This window comes from Cyprinodon tularosa, unplaced genomic scaffold, assembly GCF_016077235.1.
Source record: "Cyprinodon tularosa strain WSP-4 unplaced genomic scaffold, ASM1607723v1 ctg559, whole genome shotgun sequence".
NCBI lineage: Eukaryota > Metazoa > Chordata > Actinopteri > Cyprinodontiformes > Cyprinodontidae > Cyprinodon > Cyprinodon tularosa.
This window is the reverse complement of record NW_024039295.1, coordinates 286421-306053: the sequence shown is the minus strand read 5'-3', so window position 1 is coordinate 306053 and position 19633 is coordinate 286421. Positions and strand designations below refer to the sequence as shown.

At 37.9% G+C, this 19633-nt stretch overlaps 1 protein-coding gene across 3 annotated transcripts; it reads left to right on the top strand.

Annotated features, from left to right (window-relative positions):
- Positions 1-1891: 1891 nt before the first annotated feature.
- On the top strand, positions 1892-16788 carry si:ch211-180a12.2. Of its 3 annotated transcripts, none has more exons than XM_038305414.1 (13): positions 1892-2124; positions 4780-5094; positions 5197-5493; positions 5603-5908; positions 6769-6879; positions 12089-12250; positions 12564-12875; positions 12953-13003; positions 13686-13940; positions 14032-14379; positions 14466-14738; positions 15465-15746; positions 16667-16788. In XM_038305414.1, exons 1-13 carry the CDS (start codon positions 2073-2075, stop codon positions 16696-16698), a joined length of 2796 nt encoding a protein of 931 aa, XP_038161342.1. In that variant the 5' UTR covers positions 1892-2072; the 3' UTR covers positions 16699-16788. The 3 variants fall into 3 exon arrangements, with proteins under 3 accessions (XP_038161342.1, XP_038161343.1, XP_038161345.1); XM_038305415.1 differs by having other exon boundaries at positions 1894-2124; positions 12648-12875; XM_038305417.1 differs by lacking the exon at positions 1892-2124 and adding an exon at positions 2161-2309.
- The last annotated feature ends 2845 nt before the right edge of the window (positions 16789-19633 follow it).

Genomic DNA, 19633 nt, shown 5'->3' with positions numbered 1-19633 from the left:
ACCACTGAAGCCTTTTTATCACCTTATTGTTTTTAAATAATTAGTAAAACTGATATTTTTAAGAAAAAAAATGAAATAAATCCAAAGGACCTAACAATAACCATGTCTGTTGCAGTGCAGACCATCATTAGAATTTCTTTTAGTATTATGTCTTCAGTAAAGGGGCCATTACAGGGGGACTGGCCCCCGTTGGCCCCTGACTAGAACCGCCTATGTATATTGTGTGTTTTATATTGTATATAATTATAGATTCTGTATTCTGTATTACATATCTAATTTGTCTGCACCATAGAAACCAAGACTATTTCCTTGTAATTGCAATAAATCTTAGTCTTATTCTTATTCTAATTCTCTAATTTGTTCAGGTTATTCCCTGTAGTTATTGCCCAAATGATAGAACAGTAATCCAGATCCATTGACAAAAATATGGATTCCATCAAAGTTTTTTGTATTAGAATTTTTATGCATTTTCTACAGTGCTGAAATGATGCCATACTCCTACCCATTATTATTCGTATTTTTTTTATCTGAGCATTCCAAGTTAGCCTGCTGTCCAAAGTCACACCGAGCAATTTGCTTTCAGCCACTTGTCCAATGACTGAACCACTAACAACCAAGTTAAGAGTAGGTGAGTCTTTTAAAAGATGATTAGATCCCACCATACATTTACTCTATGCAGCATTAATAATCAATTATTTTCTTTGATCCGATTTTTTATTAATTAAAGTTCATTATTTAATACCATGTTGAGTCTGCTAGAGTTATAATCAGACACATAAGAGTGAACCTTTCCAGGTGTGTAACTTAGGTTGGAATAACAGTGGCTCTCTAGGAGCTCAGAGGAGAATTTAGTAAATTTAGCATTTATCTCTTTGGGAAAGCTCAGCCCAAACACCTTGCTGATCTACAAGAGCAAATGACCGGCTTTCATTAAACATCTCAATCTTGGGGCCTTTTTAAAATGTTTTTTCCAACTATATCAGCACAAAACTAACAAAGCATTTCAGGAGTGCATCCTACTGGCATGGTGGTGGGAGTGTGATGCTCAGGGCTTACAATATTGGTTCTGGACCTGGACTTTTTGGCTTAAGTAGTAAAACCATGAATTTCACATTCATTATTCTAAACATTATTTAGTTTTCGGCTATCGGTTTTCGACCCCCAACCTCAGATAATGCATGACTTTAAACAGGCTGTGAAATCAGTGGAATGTGGCTGGATGTAAACAAATCCAACAAGAAATGTGAGAAAGTGGGTCCTCTGTAGAGACATTGAAGACTTACAGCCAGTTGTGCCTAAACTCTTGATGACAGTTGTGGCTGCCAAAGGTGGCCCAACAGATTATTAGCTTTAAGGTGCAATTACTTTTTCACAGAGAGAAGTTTGTTTGGACTTTTTTTTACTTAATAGACTGAGTCATTAATAAAAATTGCTCTTTGGATGATTTATAATTTGTTTGAAGATCTAAACATTTACTTCTGACAAAGCAGGCAAATACTTATGTTATCTGATGTGTTTTAATGTACTCAGATAGTTTAGTAAATATTCCAACTAAAGGTTTACCCACATGTTCTGTAAAGCTGTTAACCTGTCATAGCCAGGGCCTAACTTTAGACAGAGAATGAGAACAAAACCTCATTTTCTGTTCAAAATGTAATTCTGAATTTACTTTTGTCCTCACATAAAAGAGCTGTAGTCTCGTCTGAGTGTTTGCCCACACCAGCTCAGTGGGGATTAATCTCTGTTTGTTCATGGCAACACTGCACCAATGTAAAGTGGCCCCCAAAAACCTTGGACACAAGCCCGTGTGAATTTTAAGTAGCCCGTTTTATCCACTTGTGTTTCCTTGCACATCTTAGCCCTTTTTTTCTTCCTTCTCACTCTGTAACTCTTTTCGGGCTTATTTGGAGGAAGGTACACATATCAAAGGGCCTCCTTTCACTCACTGTTAGACCCAGGAGCAATATTTCTTATTCCTTCAGGACAATCCCGCCCACTGTCACCTCTGAGCTGCATATAAGACAGCAGAACGGACCTGTTGATAAGAACCTGGTGTCAAGACAAGCCTGACCATGCGGTGTAAAGTCCTCATCTTTGTTGTGCTCCTGGATCTCATAAAACATGGTGAGTATTGAGTTATTGCGCTCACAGACCGGTGACAAAGGCTGCATTCATATCCCTGCACTAAATAACCTGGTTTGACGGACCAGCTAAAACTGGAAATTTGTAAGAGTTTAACAGGGATAAGGTCAGATTGAATTCATGGGTTTCATAGAGGTCAGAGTGGTTCACGGCTGCGCACTACAAAGGTATTTTTCATCCGTCATCATTAAAGGTGCATAATATAGTTGTGTGCATTTCCGGAATGCTAATGTATTAATGATAATGTAGGAAAATATATATTAATTTGTTTAAACTATATTAAAATGATTAAGATCAGTCAAGTTATGATTTGTTTTGGGTGAGTTTTATTACGATTCTGCTAATTTTCATAAAATGAGAACAAGTAAATGTAAAAATTGGAACAAAATGATAAAAAAAAGTGCAAAGCAGGGGTTGTGTTGAGAGACCAGATGTAACATTAGCATTCTATTCTAGGAGTTAATGTTAATTTTTATCCAAACTTTTCCTCTGTGAAAGTCCACATGTTGATTACATGAAGGTTGTTGTCTTCCTTTGAAATAATTGTCAGGTGTGGCCTTGTTTTCCTGTCACAGGATCAGCAGAATCTTAAAAAAAGAATATTTTTTAAATGAAACATGCATCTTTTTCCTTTCTAAATAAAACTAATATGATATATATGATATAAGAGCTTTTAGGTACAATAGCCCCACCCTTATTGGACCTTCTGGTAAAGGTGTGTTAAAAACTATGACAAAATGTTGTTATGCATTCATATAATTGCATTTATGTACAAAAATTGTACAACAATAAAAGTTAAAGTAAAGTAAAGTATTTTTTTTACCACTGACAGTTTTTTGTATGAAATATAACAAACTGACGAATTGTTTATGCTAAATTTGACTTGATTTGATTAGTTCCTGTGATATAAATATGTCATAATTTGCAGTAGCTGCTCTTAAAAATAGTAAAGATAGGAGAACATTCATGTACGACAGTTGTGGACCAAATGAGGATCGAAATGTGTCTCTCCCACACACACACACACAAACACACAAAGTATACAACAAGATGTTAAGAGACGTGAATAACGATCTCTACTGCAGCTAAGTGTAGCCTATTTGGGATCTACATCTAGTATTAGTCATAACCTACATACAAAGGTATGTAGAAGTCGTAACAGGAACATCTGGAGCAGCAAAACATTCCAACATTCGTGAAACCAAAAGGAGTACTCGAAAAAACACCTGATGCATAAGTACAGAGAGGAACATGTGACGGTAAGGTTTCTCTCGGCTTCAGAGGCCTCGTTAGACTACTTGACATCAGACACTCTTTTAAATGCCAGAGACATTTTAAGTAAAAATCTGTTGGACCCTGACTGAAACCTAAAAATTGGAGAATAGAAATGAAAACAAACTGCTAAATGAACAGAGACAGACACTAAAGTGCATTCATTTCTGGTCTCTTTCAGTTCGAGACCCAAAACCTACAGAGATAAACTATTAAAGATGTGCTGAAGAGTGCAACTTTGATGCCTCTCCATGATTAATAGGAAAAAATATTGCCTAGCAACTAAGAGCGCTGTAATTTTAACCAGTACCAGTTGCCAACTGAGCTCAGAGTGTGAAAAATAACTTTCTAAGTGTGATCAATTGTGGCTGAATAGAGACTACTTCACATTATTTTTTACTTAAAAATAAGAAAAATGTGTCACTCAGTCTTGCAGACGCATCTATCACACTTTGCAAGGGGTAAAACGTAAACACTTGACTGTGGAAAGTTTTGTGTTACTTGGTGCCATATCATACAAGTATTTATTGTGCTAGTTACTAATTAAGCAGATTAGAAGACTTTATTTTTACACCGATTCATTGAGAGCAAGTTATACTGCCATTACTGATTTACTTTTAGAGATGAAAAGAAAGGAGCTAAAACACTTGAGTCTGAATTCTTGGGCTCTTTTCACTTGAGGTCGTGACATGTGACTAATTCAAATAAACGAAAGAAAAAATGGACACATGCGTGTGTTACATTTCATCTTTGTTCTGAAGGTACTCTGCATTTAATTTGTTGATTACAAGATTGACTGAATTAAAAAACCAAGAGGTTCTCTTCATATTAAGGTGCATTTGAATAAAATGTAAGTCATTTAAAACTTTAGCCGCTTTAAAAGCAAAACAAAAACAAAACTGTGATAAATGTAACAAACCCACCTACTGGTTTAAAAGTACTGTTTTCCATTGCAGATGGATAATTGCATAATTTCCTCCTTTACAAAAAGGAAATAACATCACTCATAAAGAGGAAATTCTGCACTTTATCGTTAACCTTATATCATATGGCTGTTTCTGAGAATTTGAATTTTTTTTTAAATGAAAGTCGTAAATTGACCTTTTTTTAAAGATTGCTACTTTCACCTTCTTTAAATACTGATTTTTTTATTTTCAGAAAATGACCATATTACACATGATTTATATAAATAGTATAAACTTATATCTAGCCTGATTGTTCTGTTGTAATTTTCTAACTTTATGGTATTTTTTTATCCTCCATTTAACCTTCCATGTTTTACCTATTTTTGTTTCTTTTGCTCTAAAGTACAATAATCATGACGTGTCACTTAATTGAGATGCACCTGTGTTTGTTTGCTCACAGCTTCTTCTGATGAAATTCAGGCCAACCCGAACACAAATGCAACCCTGCCTTGCAACATCACCTTCCAAGGAAATACATTAAATGTATCTCTGATCAGAGTCAGGTGGACAAGAAATGCCTCGAGCATTGCCATGTTTGGAGGAGCAGAGGAGCAAATTAAGGAGGGATTCAGCTGGGATCCCACTAATTTCACCAATGGGGACTTTTCACTAACCATCATGAGGGCCAGTCTCAGTCTGCAGGGGGTATATGAATGCAAAGTTAGTTACAACTCCGAAGATCTTCCCTCCACTAATGTTACATTTAGTATTGTAGGTATGTCTAACTGTACTGATACTTTAAATCGGGTTTGCACTTAAATTCTGAAACAAAAACTAATTTTTTTTGCTATTTTTCCTCCATGTTTCTAATCCTTAGCGCCCCCTACGGTCTCTGTGCCTCAGAAGTGGGTTCTGTTAGAAAAAGAGACCGAGTTTGAGTGCTTTGCAAGTGGCTTCTGTCCCCCACCAGTGTTTTTTTCCTGGAGCATAGAAGAACAAGTGATAAAGCCTCCAATACAGGTGGACGGCGAGCCTGGTCCTGATGGATTCTACACAGCTGTGGACAAACTGACCAACTTCTACCCTTCCAAAGAAAACCAGAATGCCACCTTTAGCTGCAAAGTATCACACAGTGGCAGCGATCATGAGCTAGATTTCCATCTCAATGTCACCAGTGAGCTTGTTGTTAAATAGAACAATGCTCTGTCATATGAACGTTATGTTATGATAAACTTATTCAGACCCAATAATTCAAATCTAATGATTTACTTTTATCTTCTCAGATCTCCCTTCTGTCAGACTCTCAGTTGTGCAGACTCGTTCCAGCAATGCTCCTCTCACTCTTTACTGTGATGTGGAGAGTTTCTACCCAGAAGAAGCATCTGTGTCCTGGTTCCAGAATGGCACAATGCTTCCTGACCCTCCAGTTACCAACCAGAACAATGATCGGACCTACACAACCAGGCGGTATTTCACTTTGAGTCCAGAGCAGAGGCAGCAAAGGGGCACGGTTGAGTGTGCGGTGAACCAACCAGGGGTGGTGGATCCAGTCAGCACATCAGCAGACCTGGAAAAACTGGATCCTCAGGGTAGAAGTTCACTATGCTCTTCTGTAAAAACAAGCTCTCAAAGAGTTTAGAGGCTTCCTTTTGAAACTGTTGCTTGTTTTGTCCGTGCTTGCTCACACAGATATATCCACCTAGATTACATGAAACATCTTTAATAGTCAGAACTTTTAAACTACCCTAGTTTCACTTGTTTTAGTTTCTCAAAACATACCGTAAATTCTCTAATATAGGCCCGGGCCTTTATTTCACTCAAGTGCATCGCGGTCCAGGCCTTTATTGGATAGAGGCCAGTATTAGAGACAGGCCTCTATTGCTATTTGAGCAAAACAGACTACCAGTGGAATGAATAAAAATGAGATTTTGTGTCTATTTGAACCTATAAAACACTAGGTTCATTTATTGAAAAAGTACAGTTACCATGTCTCGCTTGGTTTGAAGTAAAAAAAAAATATAAAAATCCTCCAATTCTGTTTAATTCTCCTCCTCAGTTTCCTCCTCCTCTTCATCTCTCCCTTTATTCTCCTCATCACTCGCGCTCCTCCTGTTCTGCTGCGTGTCTGTTCTCTTCCTCGCGCAGACGGGCAGCAGCAGGGCCTGTCGGCTGTCGTTCAGCTGCCCAGGGCTGTGGTACTTGTATGTTACTTACTACCACAAGTATAATGTTGAGGTATGCCCAGAAAAAACGTTTATAGCCCCGGCCTGTATTAGAGACCGGCCATTATTTACCTCCTCTGACAGCGAGACCGGCCAATGTTAGAGACCCGGCCGCTATTGGAATACAGGCCAATATTAGAGAATTTACGGTATTTATGTTTTTTTCTTGATGCTCTGGCACTTAATTGCATTCCTCACCAAGTTTTTTCCATTCTGTTTACTGTTAGATGAAGCTCCTGTGTTAACAAACGCAGCCAAAGCATCCGTGGCTATGATGTGTATCTCTATTGTGTTGGTCTTCCTGCTTTGTTTCGGCTTTTCTTGGAGTAGAAGAGACGGTGAGTCAGAAACTGCGTAACAAAGGCAACTCATTGCCAAGTGAAATAAAAAGATCATTGCATGGATCCTTGCACGGGTCAGATCCTTAGACAGATAAAAGAATAAAAATTTCTTTTATCTGTATTTTAAAATGGAGAGCTTACACAGCTTACATTTACATTAAACCCCACTACTCAATCACCTATAATTTCTCAATGCTCAGAACAGAGGAGAGGCAAGACAGGCAGTGGGGTAATTCAAAAGCGTTAATTTAAAACACGGACTTTGGGGATGCAGTATCAGCCCCTAGGGAGTCTAAGGCAGGAACGTCTATAGGAGAGAAATACAGGTTGGTGATGACGATAATTTTGCATAGGATGATTATGAGCGCCTGATTCACTAATCTGGTTTGACAATTGAGTCCGTGCCAAGAGAATGAGGATGATTCCAGCTAGTTGGCTGACAAGACACAGCGGACCCTGCCAGATAGTTCTAGATGCTAAAGCCTACAGGTGCTGGTCATAAAATTAGAATATCATGAAAAAGTAGATTGATTTCAGTAATTCCATTTAAAAAGTGAAACTTGTATATTATATTCATACATTACATACAAACTCATATATTTCAGATGTTTATTTTGTTTAATTTTGATGATTACAAATGACAACAAATGAAAATCTCAAATTCATCATATCAGAAAATTAGAATATTGTGAAAAGGTTCAAAATTGATGGCCCCTGGTGCCACACTCTAATCAGCTAATTAACTCAAACCACCTGCAAAAGCCTTTAAATGGTCTTTCAGTCTAGTTCTATAGGCTACACAATCATGGGGAAGACTGCTGACTTGACAGTTGTCCAAAAGACGACCATCGACACCTTGCACAAGGAGGGCAAGACACAAAAGGTCATCGCTAAAGAGGCTGGCTGTTCACAGAGCTCAGTGTCCAAGCACATTAATAGAGAGGCGAAGGGAAGGAAAAGATGTGGTCGAAAAAAGTGTACAAGCAAGAGAGATAACCGCACCCTGGAGAGGATTGTGAAACAAAACCCATTCAAAAATGTGGGGGAGATTCACAAAGAGTGGACTGCAGCTGGAGTGAGTGCTTCAAGAACCACCACACACAGACGTATGAAAGACATGGGTTTCTGCTGTCGCATTCCTTGTGTCAAGCCACTCTTGAACCACAGACAGCGTCAGAAGCGTCTTGCCTGGGCTAAAGAGAAACAGGACTGGACTGCTGGTGAGTGGTCCAAAGTCATGTTCTCTGATGAAAGTAAATTTTGCATTTCCTTTGGAAATCAAGGTCCCAGAGTCTGGAGGAAAAGAAGAGAGGCACTTCATCCACGTTGCTTGAAGTCCAGTGTAAAGTTTCCACAGTCAGTGATGGTTTGGGGTGCCATGTCATCTGCTGGTGTTGGTCCATTGTGTTTTCTGAGGTCCAGGGTCAACGCAGCCACATACCAGGAAGTTTTAGAGCACTTCATGCTTCCTGCAGCTGACCAACTTTTTGGAGATGCAGATTTCATTTTCCAACAGGACTTGGCACCTGCACACAGTGCCAAAGCTACCAGTACCTGGTTGAAGGACCATGGTATCCCTGTTCTTAATTGGCCAGCAAACTCTCCTGACCTTAACCCCATAGAAAATCTATGGGGTATTGTGAAGAAGAAGATGCAATACACCAGACCCAACAATTCAGAAGAGCTAAAAGCCACTATTAGAGCAACCTGGGCTATCATAACACCTGAGCAGTGCCACAGACTGATCGACTCCATGCCACGCCGCATTGCTGCAGTAATACAGGCCAAAGGAGGCCCAACTAAATACTGAGTGCTGTACATGCTCATACTTTTCATGTTCATACTTTTCAGTTGGCCAACATTTCTATAAATCCTTTGTTTTTATTGGTCTTCAGTAATATTCTAATTTTCTGATATGATGAATTTGAGATTTTCATTTGTTGTCATTTGTAATCATCAAAATTAAACAAAATAAACATCTGAAATATATGAGTTTGTATGTAATGTATGAATATAATATACAAGTTTCACTTTTTAAATGGAATTACTGAAATCAATCTATTTTTTCATGATATTCTAATTTTATGACCAGCACCTGTAGAAGGCTTTAGCATCTAGAACTATCTGGAGGTCAGATTGAAGCAGACAATGGAAGGTAGGATAATCCAGGATGAAGTCAGAAGGCAGATCCAGGTTCAGTCCACAAGAAGAATCCGGCAGATGTCCGAAGACAGGTCAGGAAAATAGATCAGACAGGGGTAGGCAGGCTCAAAGGTACGAATACAAAATGGGTCAGGATTAGACAATCAGAACACAATATGTTGTGCTAGAAAAACTCTTACAAAAAGGCTCAAGAATAATCTGGCACTGATTGCTGGGCCCAAGGAGTTTAAATAGAAGCAGGAGCAGGAGGATCAGATGAGCAGTGATGAGAAACATGGCAGATATGGACAGGTGAATGAAATAAGCAATCAAGTCAGCCATCAGCACCAAAATCATGACATAATTCTTATCCAGGTCAACTAATTGCCTTCAATGTTACTTCATTAGAGTCAACCTGTGTGTGGACTCAATGGAGACCGAGGTACACAGCTGAACTATATAAGAAAGTTGTGAAAAGTTATACCAAGACAATTTCCCAGGCTTTGAACATCTCACTGGCCTCTGTTCAATCAATCGTCTGACAATAAAAGAGAGAGAACCACAGTCCAACCAATACATTGATTTACCCATTAAAAAAGGCTGGACAAAAAGAATAGCCAGCAAATCAGCCAAGAGGTGAATGGTAACTCCTTAATAGCTTCAGAGAACACAGCCCATGTGGGAGATTAGTGGATACAACTATGCATTTCTGAAATCTGACCTTTATGGAAGGTGACTAAAACAGAAACCTTTATTTTAAAAAAAGAAATCCTATTTTCAGTTTTCTGTAAGCCAAATGTAGGTAACAAAACAGGCCTACTGAAAGTTTGGTGAAAAAGCCCCAAACACATTATTTTCGAGTCAAAACATGGAGTTGGCATCATCCTGGGAGATGGATTAAGCAAAATTACTGGAGGAAAACCTGTAAGCAAGAAAAATTATTCAAAATTTACTGCTAAATCTCCAGTTGTCATATGATAAAATGAAAAAAAATCCAGACCTAAATCTTTTAGAGAATCTGTGACAAGAATTTAAAACTGTTGCGTGCATGCACATTTTTGACAACAATATTTTTAAGTTATCTAACAGGATATGCGGTTACGAAGTGGCCTTTAGCCTTCTTTATGGCCTAAATGTGTGAAAAATAGACTAACACAAAGGTAGCATACTTTCTACACACAAGGCACAGTCTGGTTAGAATGGTGCAGCAGGAAATGAAGGGATGACTGGAGGATCCTGTACCAGGCCTGTATATTTTTAATTTAAAGAATAAAAATCGGCTTCCCTTCTAAGAGGACAACAAGATCTATTTGTTTCCCTTCTTTAAAGGATTCTATCTCTCTAAGTAAGGTATTGTAAAGAAATCTACAAACACCAAAAAAATTGGTCATTCATTTTTTCAAATGCGTTTTGGTAGTAAGGAAAACTAATAAGTGGTAAAAGAAACATTATTTTCAGAATATAACTAGGAATAAAGGCACAACTTTTTAGGGAGAAAGAAAAATTACTTTCTATCTTTATATTAGAGCTTCATGTCTGTTTCGATATGATTAGTTATGACGTTTCAGATTTGCAATGGTTTTTTTTTTCATTTCTGTATGCTTATTACTGTTTGACAGGCAATGTTATCTAAGTTTGTTATTTAGGTTTAGCGTCTTTACTCAATTTTTTGTATTCTCTATATTTTACTTCATCCTCAAGGTCAGTGTTAGTATATTATCATCACTGCTTTGTGGTTTCCTTTTTGTCGAAAAATATTTGCCTTTCCTCCACAGCTGTCCGACTCCATCTGATTAGCTCACATGCATCAATTGTCACTCTTCACCCTTCCCTCTGTATACAAGCTCTGTGGTTGTGGCTGTTTTTTTATTCTACTTCCTCCTGTTACTCTATTGCTCCATGTCCTGTTTGCCTCTTTCCAATTCTGTAAGTTTTCTGTGTTGTCATTGGATCTTTTCTTATGTGTAATGGAAATTCGTGTTTGCCTTTTGGTCCTAATCAAAACCAATACAGTTTTACTTTGCCTAGTTGCATCAGAGTAATCATGCTAAAGACACCTTTATTCAGGAAATGTCACAAAACAACCATAAAAGCCCCTCTGTGGCACAGCTGCAGCAGTGAAAAGAGGCCAGTTAAACCAGTAAAACATGGTCTCTATATGAAAGTCTGTTTCGTTTCAAGACTTAAAAGTTTCAGCGCTCATTTCTAAAAATAGGTTCAGTCACGTGGACACTTACCATGTGATAACTGAGGATATATAAAAATCTACAAAGTGCAAGCTTTTATAGATCCAACGATAAATCCTTTTAAAAACTGTTTTGAACTTTAATGTCATGCATGCTGTACTGTGCATCTAGAGGGAAAACTGCAGAATGGTTAAATTTATAACCATAAAACAGTTCCTACCCTGAAAAACTTGTTGATTTAGAAACATTTAGTTTTCTTTGGTTTTAGTCAGCTTTCCACATCTTATTTGCTCGCTCTGTCACCTGAAATTCTCCAAATTCACTAAATGTGAGGACATTTCTTGTTCCATGTCCTCTGTGGCTGAACCTTAATGATTTTCTGGCAGATTTATGGTCAAACTCTGGCAAGGCCTCTTCAAAGATCTGATTAAAACTTTTTCTGGTGAAGCCATTCATTGGTGCACTTTGACCTTTGCTTATTAATGGCTTCAAAGCACCACTAAAATGAAGTCTATCTTTATTTTTAGCTTTAAAAAAAAACTACTTTGGGGGTGGGTTCTCATTCAACATTAGTGTGTGACCTTATAAATGATCCACAGAAAGTATGGTAACAATAATATGGAAGCTGTCCTTTAAGTCCTAAAGCTGTTATTGCTTGAAAGGCTGAAATAAAGCAAAACTCTATGGATTAAAGAAGAATGTATGTAAAATAAGAGGAGTGAGTATTTTTGGCTGAATGGCACATCATGGAATTTGCAATCAGGGTCTTATGTAAGGCATCACGCTCAATGAAGCAACTGTCCTTATTTAGATTCCTTCCTCTTTGTTTTCACCTTTTATCTCTAATGCTCTTATTTGCTCCATCTTACCTCACTCAGAGAAACAGAAGTCACTCACGGTGTCAAGAATCATCCTCCCGCCCCGTGTCATTGTGGGTCAAAAGGGGAGGGTGAGCGTCAGCATCGAGGGCAGACGGGTGGACAGGGTGCAGACCACATGGTTTCTCAATGACACTCCCATCAGTGACACCTCACTTACAGGTTGGGACGCTTTGAATGTATTTATAAAGTGAAGTAGCATTTTTTATTTTAAGGAAAACAGGAACTGACTTGTTTGTGTTTTTTAAAGTAAAACATATAAATAAGGCAAAGTGTTTTGTATATTAGGTGTTAACTTATAAAAATATGTATTTCAGTCAAATATATTTTTCAAGGAAAGAAATATTATATCTTTACATCATGCAAGCAACTTTACAGGAGTAAAGGTAAAATATGTGAACTGATGAAGCTGCATGTTTAACTGACTCTCTTTTCACTAATGTCTCCATAATCCCCCTGCATTAAATGCATATAGGGACTTCCAGGTCTAACTTTAATTGCCTTTACACTCCCCTAACCACCATCCATCTCCCCTCTGGTCTAACTCTCACCTCCCCAGCTTCAGAGAAAGGTCCTCTCCTGACCTCTAGAGGAGAGATGGGGTACTACAAGCTGCACACTCAGGGGCCACTCCACTCCTCTGGGAAGGGGTCTCACCTGATCTCCGCTCTCACCTTCGTCCCCCAAATATCTCTGCACAAGGGTGCTGTCTTTAAGTGTCATGTTTCCTATGTGGGCAAGGACAAGATTGTGGAGGAAAGAGTGTCAGAGAGGTTTACTATACTCTGTAAGAAAAGTGAATACATAAATATATTTCATTTTTGTTACAATCTGAATGTAACTATAAATTGTATTTATAAACAGCTCCTCCAGAGGTTTCTGAGATACAGCTGGCAGACACAGAAAATAACCCAGGTAAATATGAAGGATATCAATCTAAATGTGAAAATATCTGTTTCTGTGCTTGCTTGCAAAAGTATTCACACTCTTTGCATTTCTTCAGATATTTTTAATGCTACAAACACAATCTTTAAAATATTTAATTCAGATTTCACACAATAAACAAACCAAAAACTTGTTTAGAACCCTAAGGATCATTATACAAAGCCTTCTCCACCTTTAGAGTTGAAAATTCAAAAAGTTAGATCAACATTGGTATCTCTACTAGCTTTGCAACTCCAGAGACTATGCTTCTTTTCAAAATATCTTCCTCTTATATCAACTATGAGTGGCTTTTTGTTCTCTTAATGATAGCTCCAAAGAACTTTAGTCTGAAATGATAGAAAAAAACCAAACTAAGTTTTGTTTTTTATGTATATATGCCCACATATGATATATATCATAGATATAGATATTTATTTTATTTATTTTTATTTATGAAAAATAATGTCTTTTATTAAAAGGTCATGTACGTAATCCCTGAGGCTCCAAGTTTCATTTAGTTGAACTGAGGGCAGATGGCTCTTTGGATTTCATCTTTTACAAACTCCTGGTCTATCTCGACAAAATTTGTTTAGGTTTGTGGTTTTGATGTTACATGGCATACGTTAGTCTTACGTTTTTACAAAGTTTCCTTCTTGCTGCCATTGCCTCTCAGATGTCATCAGCATGACAGTTCGGGCGACACAGTTTCACCCAGATGTCATCACCTTCCGCTGGTTCTGTCAGGGCGGGGAGCTCAGCCCCGTGGCTTCCAAGGCCTCGTCGTCACCTCGGCCTAATTCAGAGGGCTTCTTCTCCGCCTTCAGTCAGTGCAAACTTCCCCGGAGTGAGGTGGAAAAGGGAGCTACCAAGGTGTGGGTGAGCGTGCACCACATCGCCCTGAAGCAGCCGATCACCCGTGAGACTAGAGGTGCCCAAAATAGATAATAAAAACTCATGCTTAAATATATATCATATGTGTGAATAAGATGAACATGTTCAAAACCATTCTTTGCTTTTAGGCTTCATCAAAAGACCATGTGTGTCTGACCTCATCAGCTTCACCAATGCCTCTGATCAGACCTTCAGTCTGGGATGTGAGATTACAGATTTCTACCCCCCAAACATTTCAGTCACTTGGCTGAAGCTTAGAGGTGGGGAGGAAGATGACAGAGAAGAGGAGGTGATAGAGGGAGGAGAGCTTTGGGGCCCCATACAAACTCAACCCAGACTCTTCAGAGCAACAGCTACGCTAAAGAGAAAACCAAACCCTCAGGAGAAAAGGGACAAAGCGGGTGGTGTCACTTGTAGAGTCCAGCATTGCTCCCTCAAAGAGCCAATAGTGAAACACTGGAGAAACGGGGAAAATGGTGTGAAACATTATTTTAGAGTATTTGGTGAAAAAAATTATTCAAGTTTAAGTTTTAACCCTTTCCTTCATTTTCCACTTCTTTAGCTGCTCCGACCATTCCTCCATCGGTTTCAGTTTGTTGGAGCAGCGAAGGTGTTGGGGTGTTCTCCATCGTGCTGAAAAGAGGGCATCCAAAGGCCAAAATACTCTGGGCAGCGGGGGGGCATACACTCTCACCATTAGTGTCCAGTGAGACAGAGGAGATAGGAGATGATGGACAGAGAGAGCTGAAAAGTGTCTGCGCCCTGGAGAAGTCCACAAGTCTCCCAAGTTTACCTGAAAAGCTGTCAGAGAGACGCAGGAGTAGCCAAGCAATAAGTACATACCTTCCATATAAGACACATCTAAAGTGTGCTGCAAAAGTATTTATGGACCTTTGAACTTTTGTACACTTGAGCCACATTGCAGCTGCAAACTTCAGTGTGTTTCATTTGGTTTTTATTGCACAGACAGAACAAAAAGTAGTGCAAACTTTGCAGGAGGTAAATGATTCTGATTTTAAACATGTTTGACCAAAGAGAAAAACCACATGTCAACCTGTGGTTTAGATGAAAGGATGCTAATGTTCTGGAGTGGCCTAAACATGGTCTACTTCAGAGGTCTGCACACACACACAGTTTTTGTCAAGCTTAGATTGAATGAATGGATGGATGGATGGATGGATGGATGGATGGATGGATGGATGGATGGATGGACGGATGGATGGATGGATGGATGGATGGATGGATGGATGGATGGATGGATGGATGGATGGATGGATGGATGGATGGATGGATGGATGGATGGATGGATGGATGGATGGATGGATGATTCCTTGCAGGTCATACCCTGTCAAACACACCAAATTTTGTAGTTTTAACATGACAAAAGCAGTTTGAATACTTTTGGTAAACTGCTTTCTCTGAAAACAATCTAGAGTTCAAGATATCCATATCTCTAATATGAGGAACAGATCAGTTAATTATTAACAAAATTCACTGAAAAAACTTGAGCCACCCTTTCTGAAGATCTTACATTCCTTGTGTTATGCAATTCCTCTTTCAGAAACAAAAGCTGCCGTCACAGACCCCGACTCTGAAGAGATACAATACATTGATGAGAAAGTGGATGGAGACAATAAAGACATGGACAGATATGAGGAAACTATATCAGAAGAGGAGGAGGAGGAGGACAGTTACAAAGAAGCAAAGGCCGACACAAGCGCGCTCCACATCAACAAGGTCAACCTGAGGGCGGATCTCAGAGAGAGCGAGAAGTCGTGCCTGAGAGTGTGTGTGGAGATCACACACCCTGCACTCCACATTCCAGTTTATCGAACCTGGACAGGTAAGACTGATATACTTAAATAATGATTGCCTTATCTAAAATAATAATCCAAACAAACAACGGCTGAATAACATTTGTGCTAAAGTGGTTAGTCTCTCTGATAAAACTGTATTACTAACACATTGGTCTGACAGGGAAGCAGAGGAAAAAATGGACCCAATACTTTTTATGTGTGTATTCACACATTCCAATAAAATGTAAGAAATAATCAAATCCAATGTGTTTATGTGTGTCTCAGCAGCAAACCTTCTTTCACACATCTGATATCCAGTGTTCAGTGGTTATACTGTCATCTAGTGGATCCACTAAGCAGAGCTTACTGGCATGAATATTAGATTAGTCAATCAATCAATCAAAAAAAACTGATGATCAGCTGGTTCACAGACTGTTGGTACAGAATGGGATTTTTATGTAATTTATTCAAAACTCCAACAAAAATCCTGTTAAAGTCAAGCTCTTTAGGTCCTGTCAATGTTTGATCCTTTTTAAATCCTTCCAATATAATCAGGGAGGTCATGTGTTTTAGATTATTAGTAGAAATGCGCCAGTGATGGCTTGTTTGACCCAGATAACCACTCGTGTTGCTTCAGAATTGAACATTACATCTATGCTTATCAGTATTAAACTCATTTTGCTGAAAACTCTTTAAGAGACCTGAAAAATATATATAGATTGACTGTTATTTCCAGACAAAGCCACAGTATAAAATACACAGTACATAAAAGAATATGGCGTTTGAACCACATCATATGAAATGACACTACTTTTAAATCTGATAGAGTGCATGTTATTTCCTGAGAGCAAAACGGAAATGTTGATGGTTAAATACATGACTAGCAACGTTTTTTTTGTTACTCAAACTATAATAAACTCCCTGAATCAACACAAAGTTTGTTCTTCTTTGTGAAATTCTCTTTCAGAGGCCAATGAGGAAATTTCATCCTCCGCATGAAGAAGACCCTCAACATAACTTCCTTATTTTCCTTCACTTCTACTGTATCTAATATTTATCTACAAGACATAACATAAATCACATTATGCATATCATATGTTTCTTGTTTCTTGTTGAATCAGGGTTTATTTATATCTTTAGTCTCTCGTCTTTTACTTTTTTTTTTCTAAACTGTATTTTTTCTCCCACAAAAGATGTTATTTTTGTATAAAGATGCTGACAATAAAATAAAGACTAAAATCATGTTAAAGCTGAATCGTTTCTTCTCTTCCATCTTTAAAGATTTCAACACAGGAACTGCAGCTCTGTGTTGTTTCAAGTTACGTGCAAAAGTTGTAGCTGTTACTGTGCCCTGCCAATATTAGTTCTTGTTTCAAAATATACTTCTGGTTTTTTTTTCCTGCCTTGACCACGAGAACAGCTCTTTGCTAGGTGTTAGGTGCTGCAAGGCTGTGGTGTACCTATTTACAAAAAGGCTCTACACAAACACACACAGCAGCTAGTTATGCTTAAATCATCTCTAAGCTATCATAGGATGTAGTTAAATACCAATGGTACAGGAATAGATGTTCTGATACTGTTGCACCATCTTTATATAAGCTGGACTTTTACCATTTAAACAGGAAAGCTTTACATAAGGATTATTTATACAGTGGATGTGAAATAATTTTTTTATTACCAGCTAGGCTTGAGATTGCCATAGAGTTGAGGCTTATCAAGGTTTTAAATACAATCTGCTTTTTATTTTAAGCTTGTGCACATAAACAAGAAATTTATCTTCTGATACTCCCCTTTGATCTCAGTTAAGTTTTTTTTTTTACTGAAATGCATGAGAAACAAAAATGTTTTTTTCTTGTGGAGACATGGATGCTATCTTGCACATATAGAGGGGTCACTATACTGTCCTTTTCCTGACCTTAGGGATGGAGAGGAAGTGAATGGAGGGAAGGTCGACCTAATGATCCTTTCTGCAGGGCTGTCCTATTCTGATTGAAACCAAACAGTGATGGAGGAACACACGAGAGGCTGAATAATGGCGGTGTAGAACATAATGTTTAAACATATTAAATGGCGAAAACAAAGTAAAAATCAACCCCAGCAATTTGAAAACCCATCCTTTGGATGGAGTTTTTACTTCCTGCATGAAGTAATCACTTTTGCTGCACACATTTCATCAACTGGCTAAAAAGAAGGAGATGCAGGTTAATTTGAAAGGGCGACTTCAGCAAAAAAGCAATAAAAAGTGGTTTGCATAAAATCATAAGAAACTAGGGTTGTCAAAAGTATCGAAACTCAAAAAAGTATCGATACTGAAACGTTTTATCCGGATACAATACTTGTTTTTAAAAGTATCGATACAGTCATTCATAAGCAGTCATTCATCTAAAGTGCAGAATAGAGAACAATGCACATTCAGAAAACTGTGTGATTGAATAATTCTGTAAACTTTTCAGTTCCAGACTTTTTTTTTGTAAGAGGTGCAGCTGCTGAGAATTATTTTTGTTTCATAACCGGTTTGGCTAGTGTCATTGTTATGTCTGCAAAGCATAACCAAGGAAGGAACACTTCATTTTAATTTTATAAGTTTTTTATCAAGCTTGCTTAATATTGTGCACAGCCTACAACCTTTATTGTATTTATTTATTGTATTTTATTTATTAATGAAAATATTTCTGTAGAATTTTGGAGTCTTTTTATCCATGTGGTATCGAAAATGGTATCGAGTATCGAATATTTTCCTTAGTATCGGTATCGAGTTGAAAAGTTAAGAATAAGAAACACATAGAAAGTAATAAGGGCCTCTTCATTTTTCTTAGTTACAAGACAGAAAAAAATAGTTCTTTAAAAATATGTCTGGTTGTATTTTTTATTTTTTTTATTTTGATGAAAGTTCTGTTAACCTTTTAAATTGTTATGGTAATACTGCAGCACATTCTAACATTCTAATAATTGTTTCTCTTTCACACATAACTTTACTGGAAGTGGGCCATGCTACTGGTGGTTTGAGCAGCCCACAGCTTAGAGGAAACCGGCAATGACAGTTCTCTTTAACTCCTATCAGCTGCATGACTGGTCAAACTAAAAAATAACTTGAAGCAAAATACCATGCCTAACTATGAAAAAAAAAGTTATTTACATCTGTCTGCCCAGAAAAGGGTTACAATGCAACTTCTTTAGGGTTTGAGATACCAGGGAACTATAGCGACTAGAACCATCTTCCATGACACAGAAAAATAGGGAACAGAGATGTACTTTCCCAGAACCATATGATCAACCAACCTACTCCAAGAACCCATCAATGACTCATCTGGGAGGTAAGCAAATAACCAGGAACATCGTCTAAAGCTCTGCAGGCCTTATATGGCTTCCTTAAGGTCAAAGTTCATAATTCAACAATAAGAAAGTGAGAATGGAAAAAAAAAAAAAGTTATGTCCGCTAGGGAGACCTCTGAAAACAAAACTGCAAAACAAGCTAAATATAAAGAAAAAAAAATGCATCTTAATGTTCTACTAAACTTTGAAGAACGTATTACGAGGAAAAATAAGACAAAAGTGGAGCTTTTAGGTAGGTGTCCATCCTCACATCTACCAGATAAAACTATTAACACTGTTCAGATAAGGATTCATTAACACAACTTTTAAACAGTGACGGTGAGTGATGATGTTTGATGGTTTTGGGCTGCTCTGCCCTAGTTATGCAGTGATGTCAAAAGTGCAGGCATTTGTTACTTAAGTAGAAGTATAGATACTGCAGTTTAAAAACACTCTGGTAAAAGTGTGCCACCTTTCAGACATTCCAACATCTTTTTCTGAATCCGACATTGTAGCATGGCATAGACAATTCACGTTTACAGTTTGAAGAACACCTGCTTGCTTCTGATGATTTTCATTAGCTAACCAATGAGTGTTTGCATTATATGACTCATCCAATTAA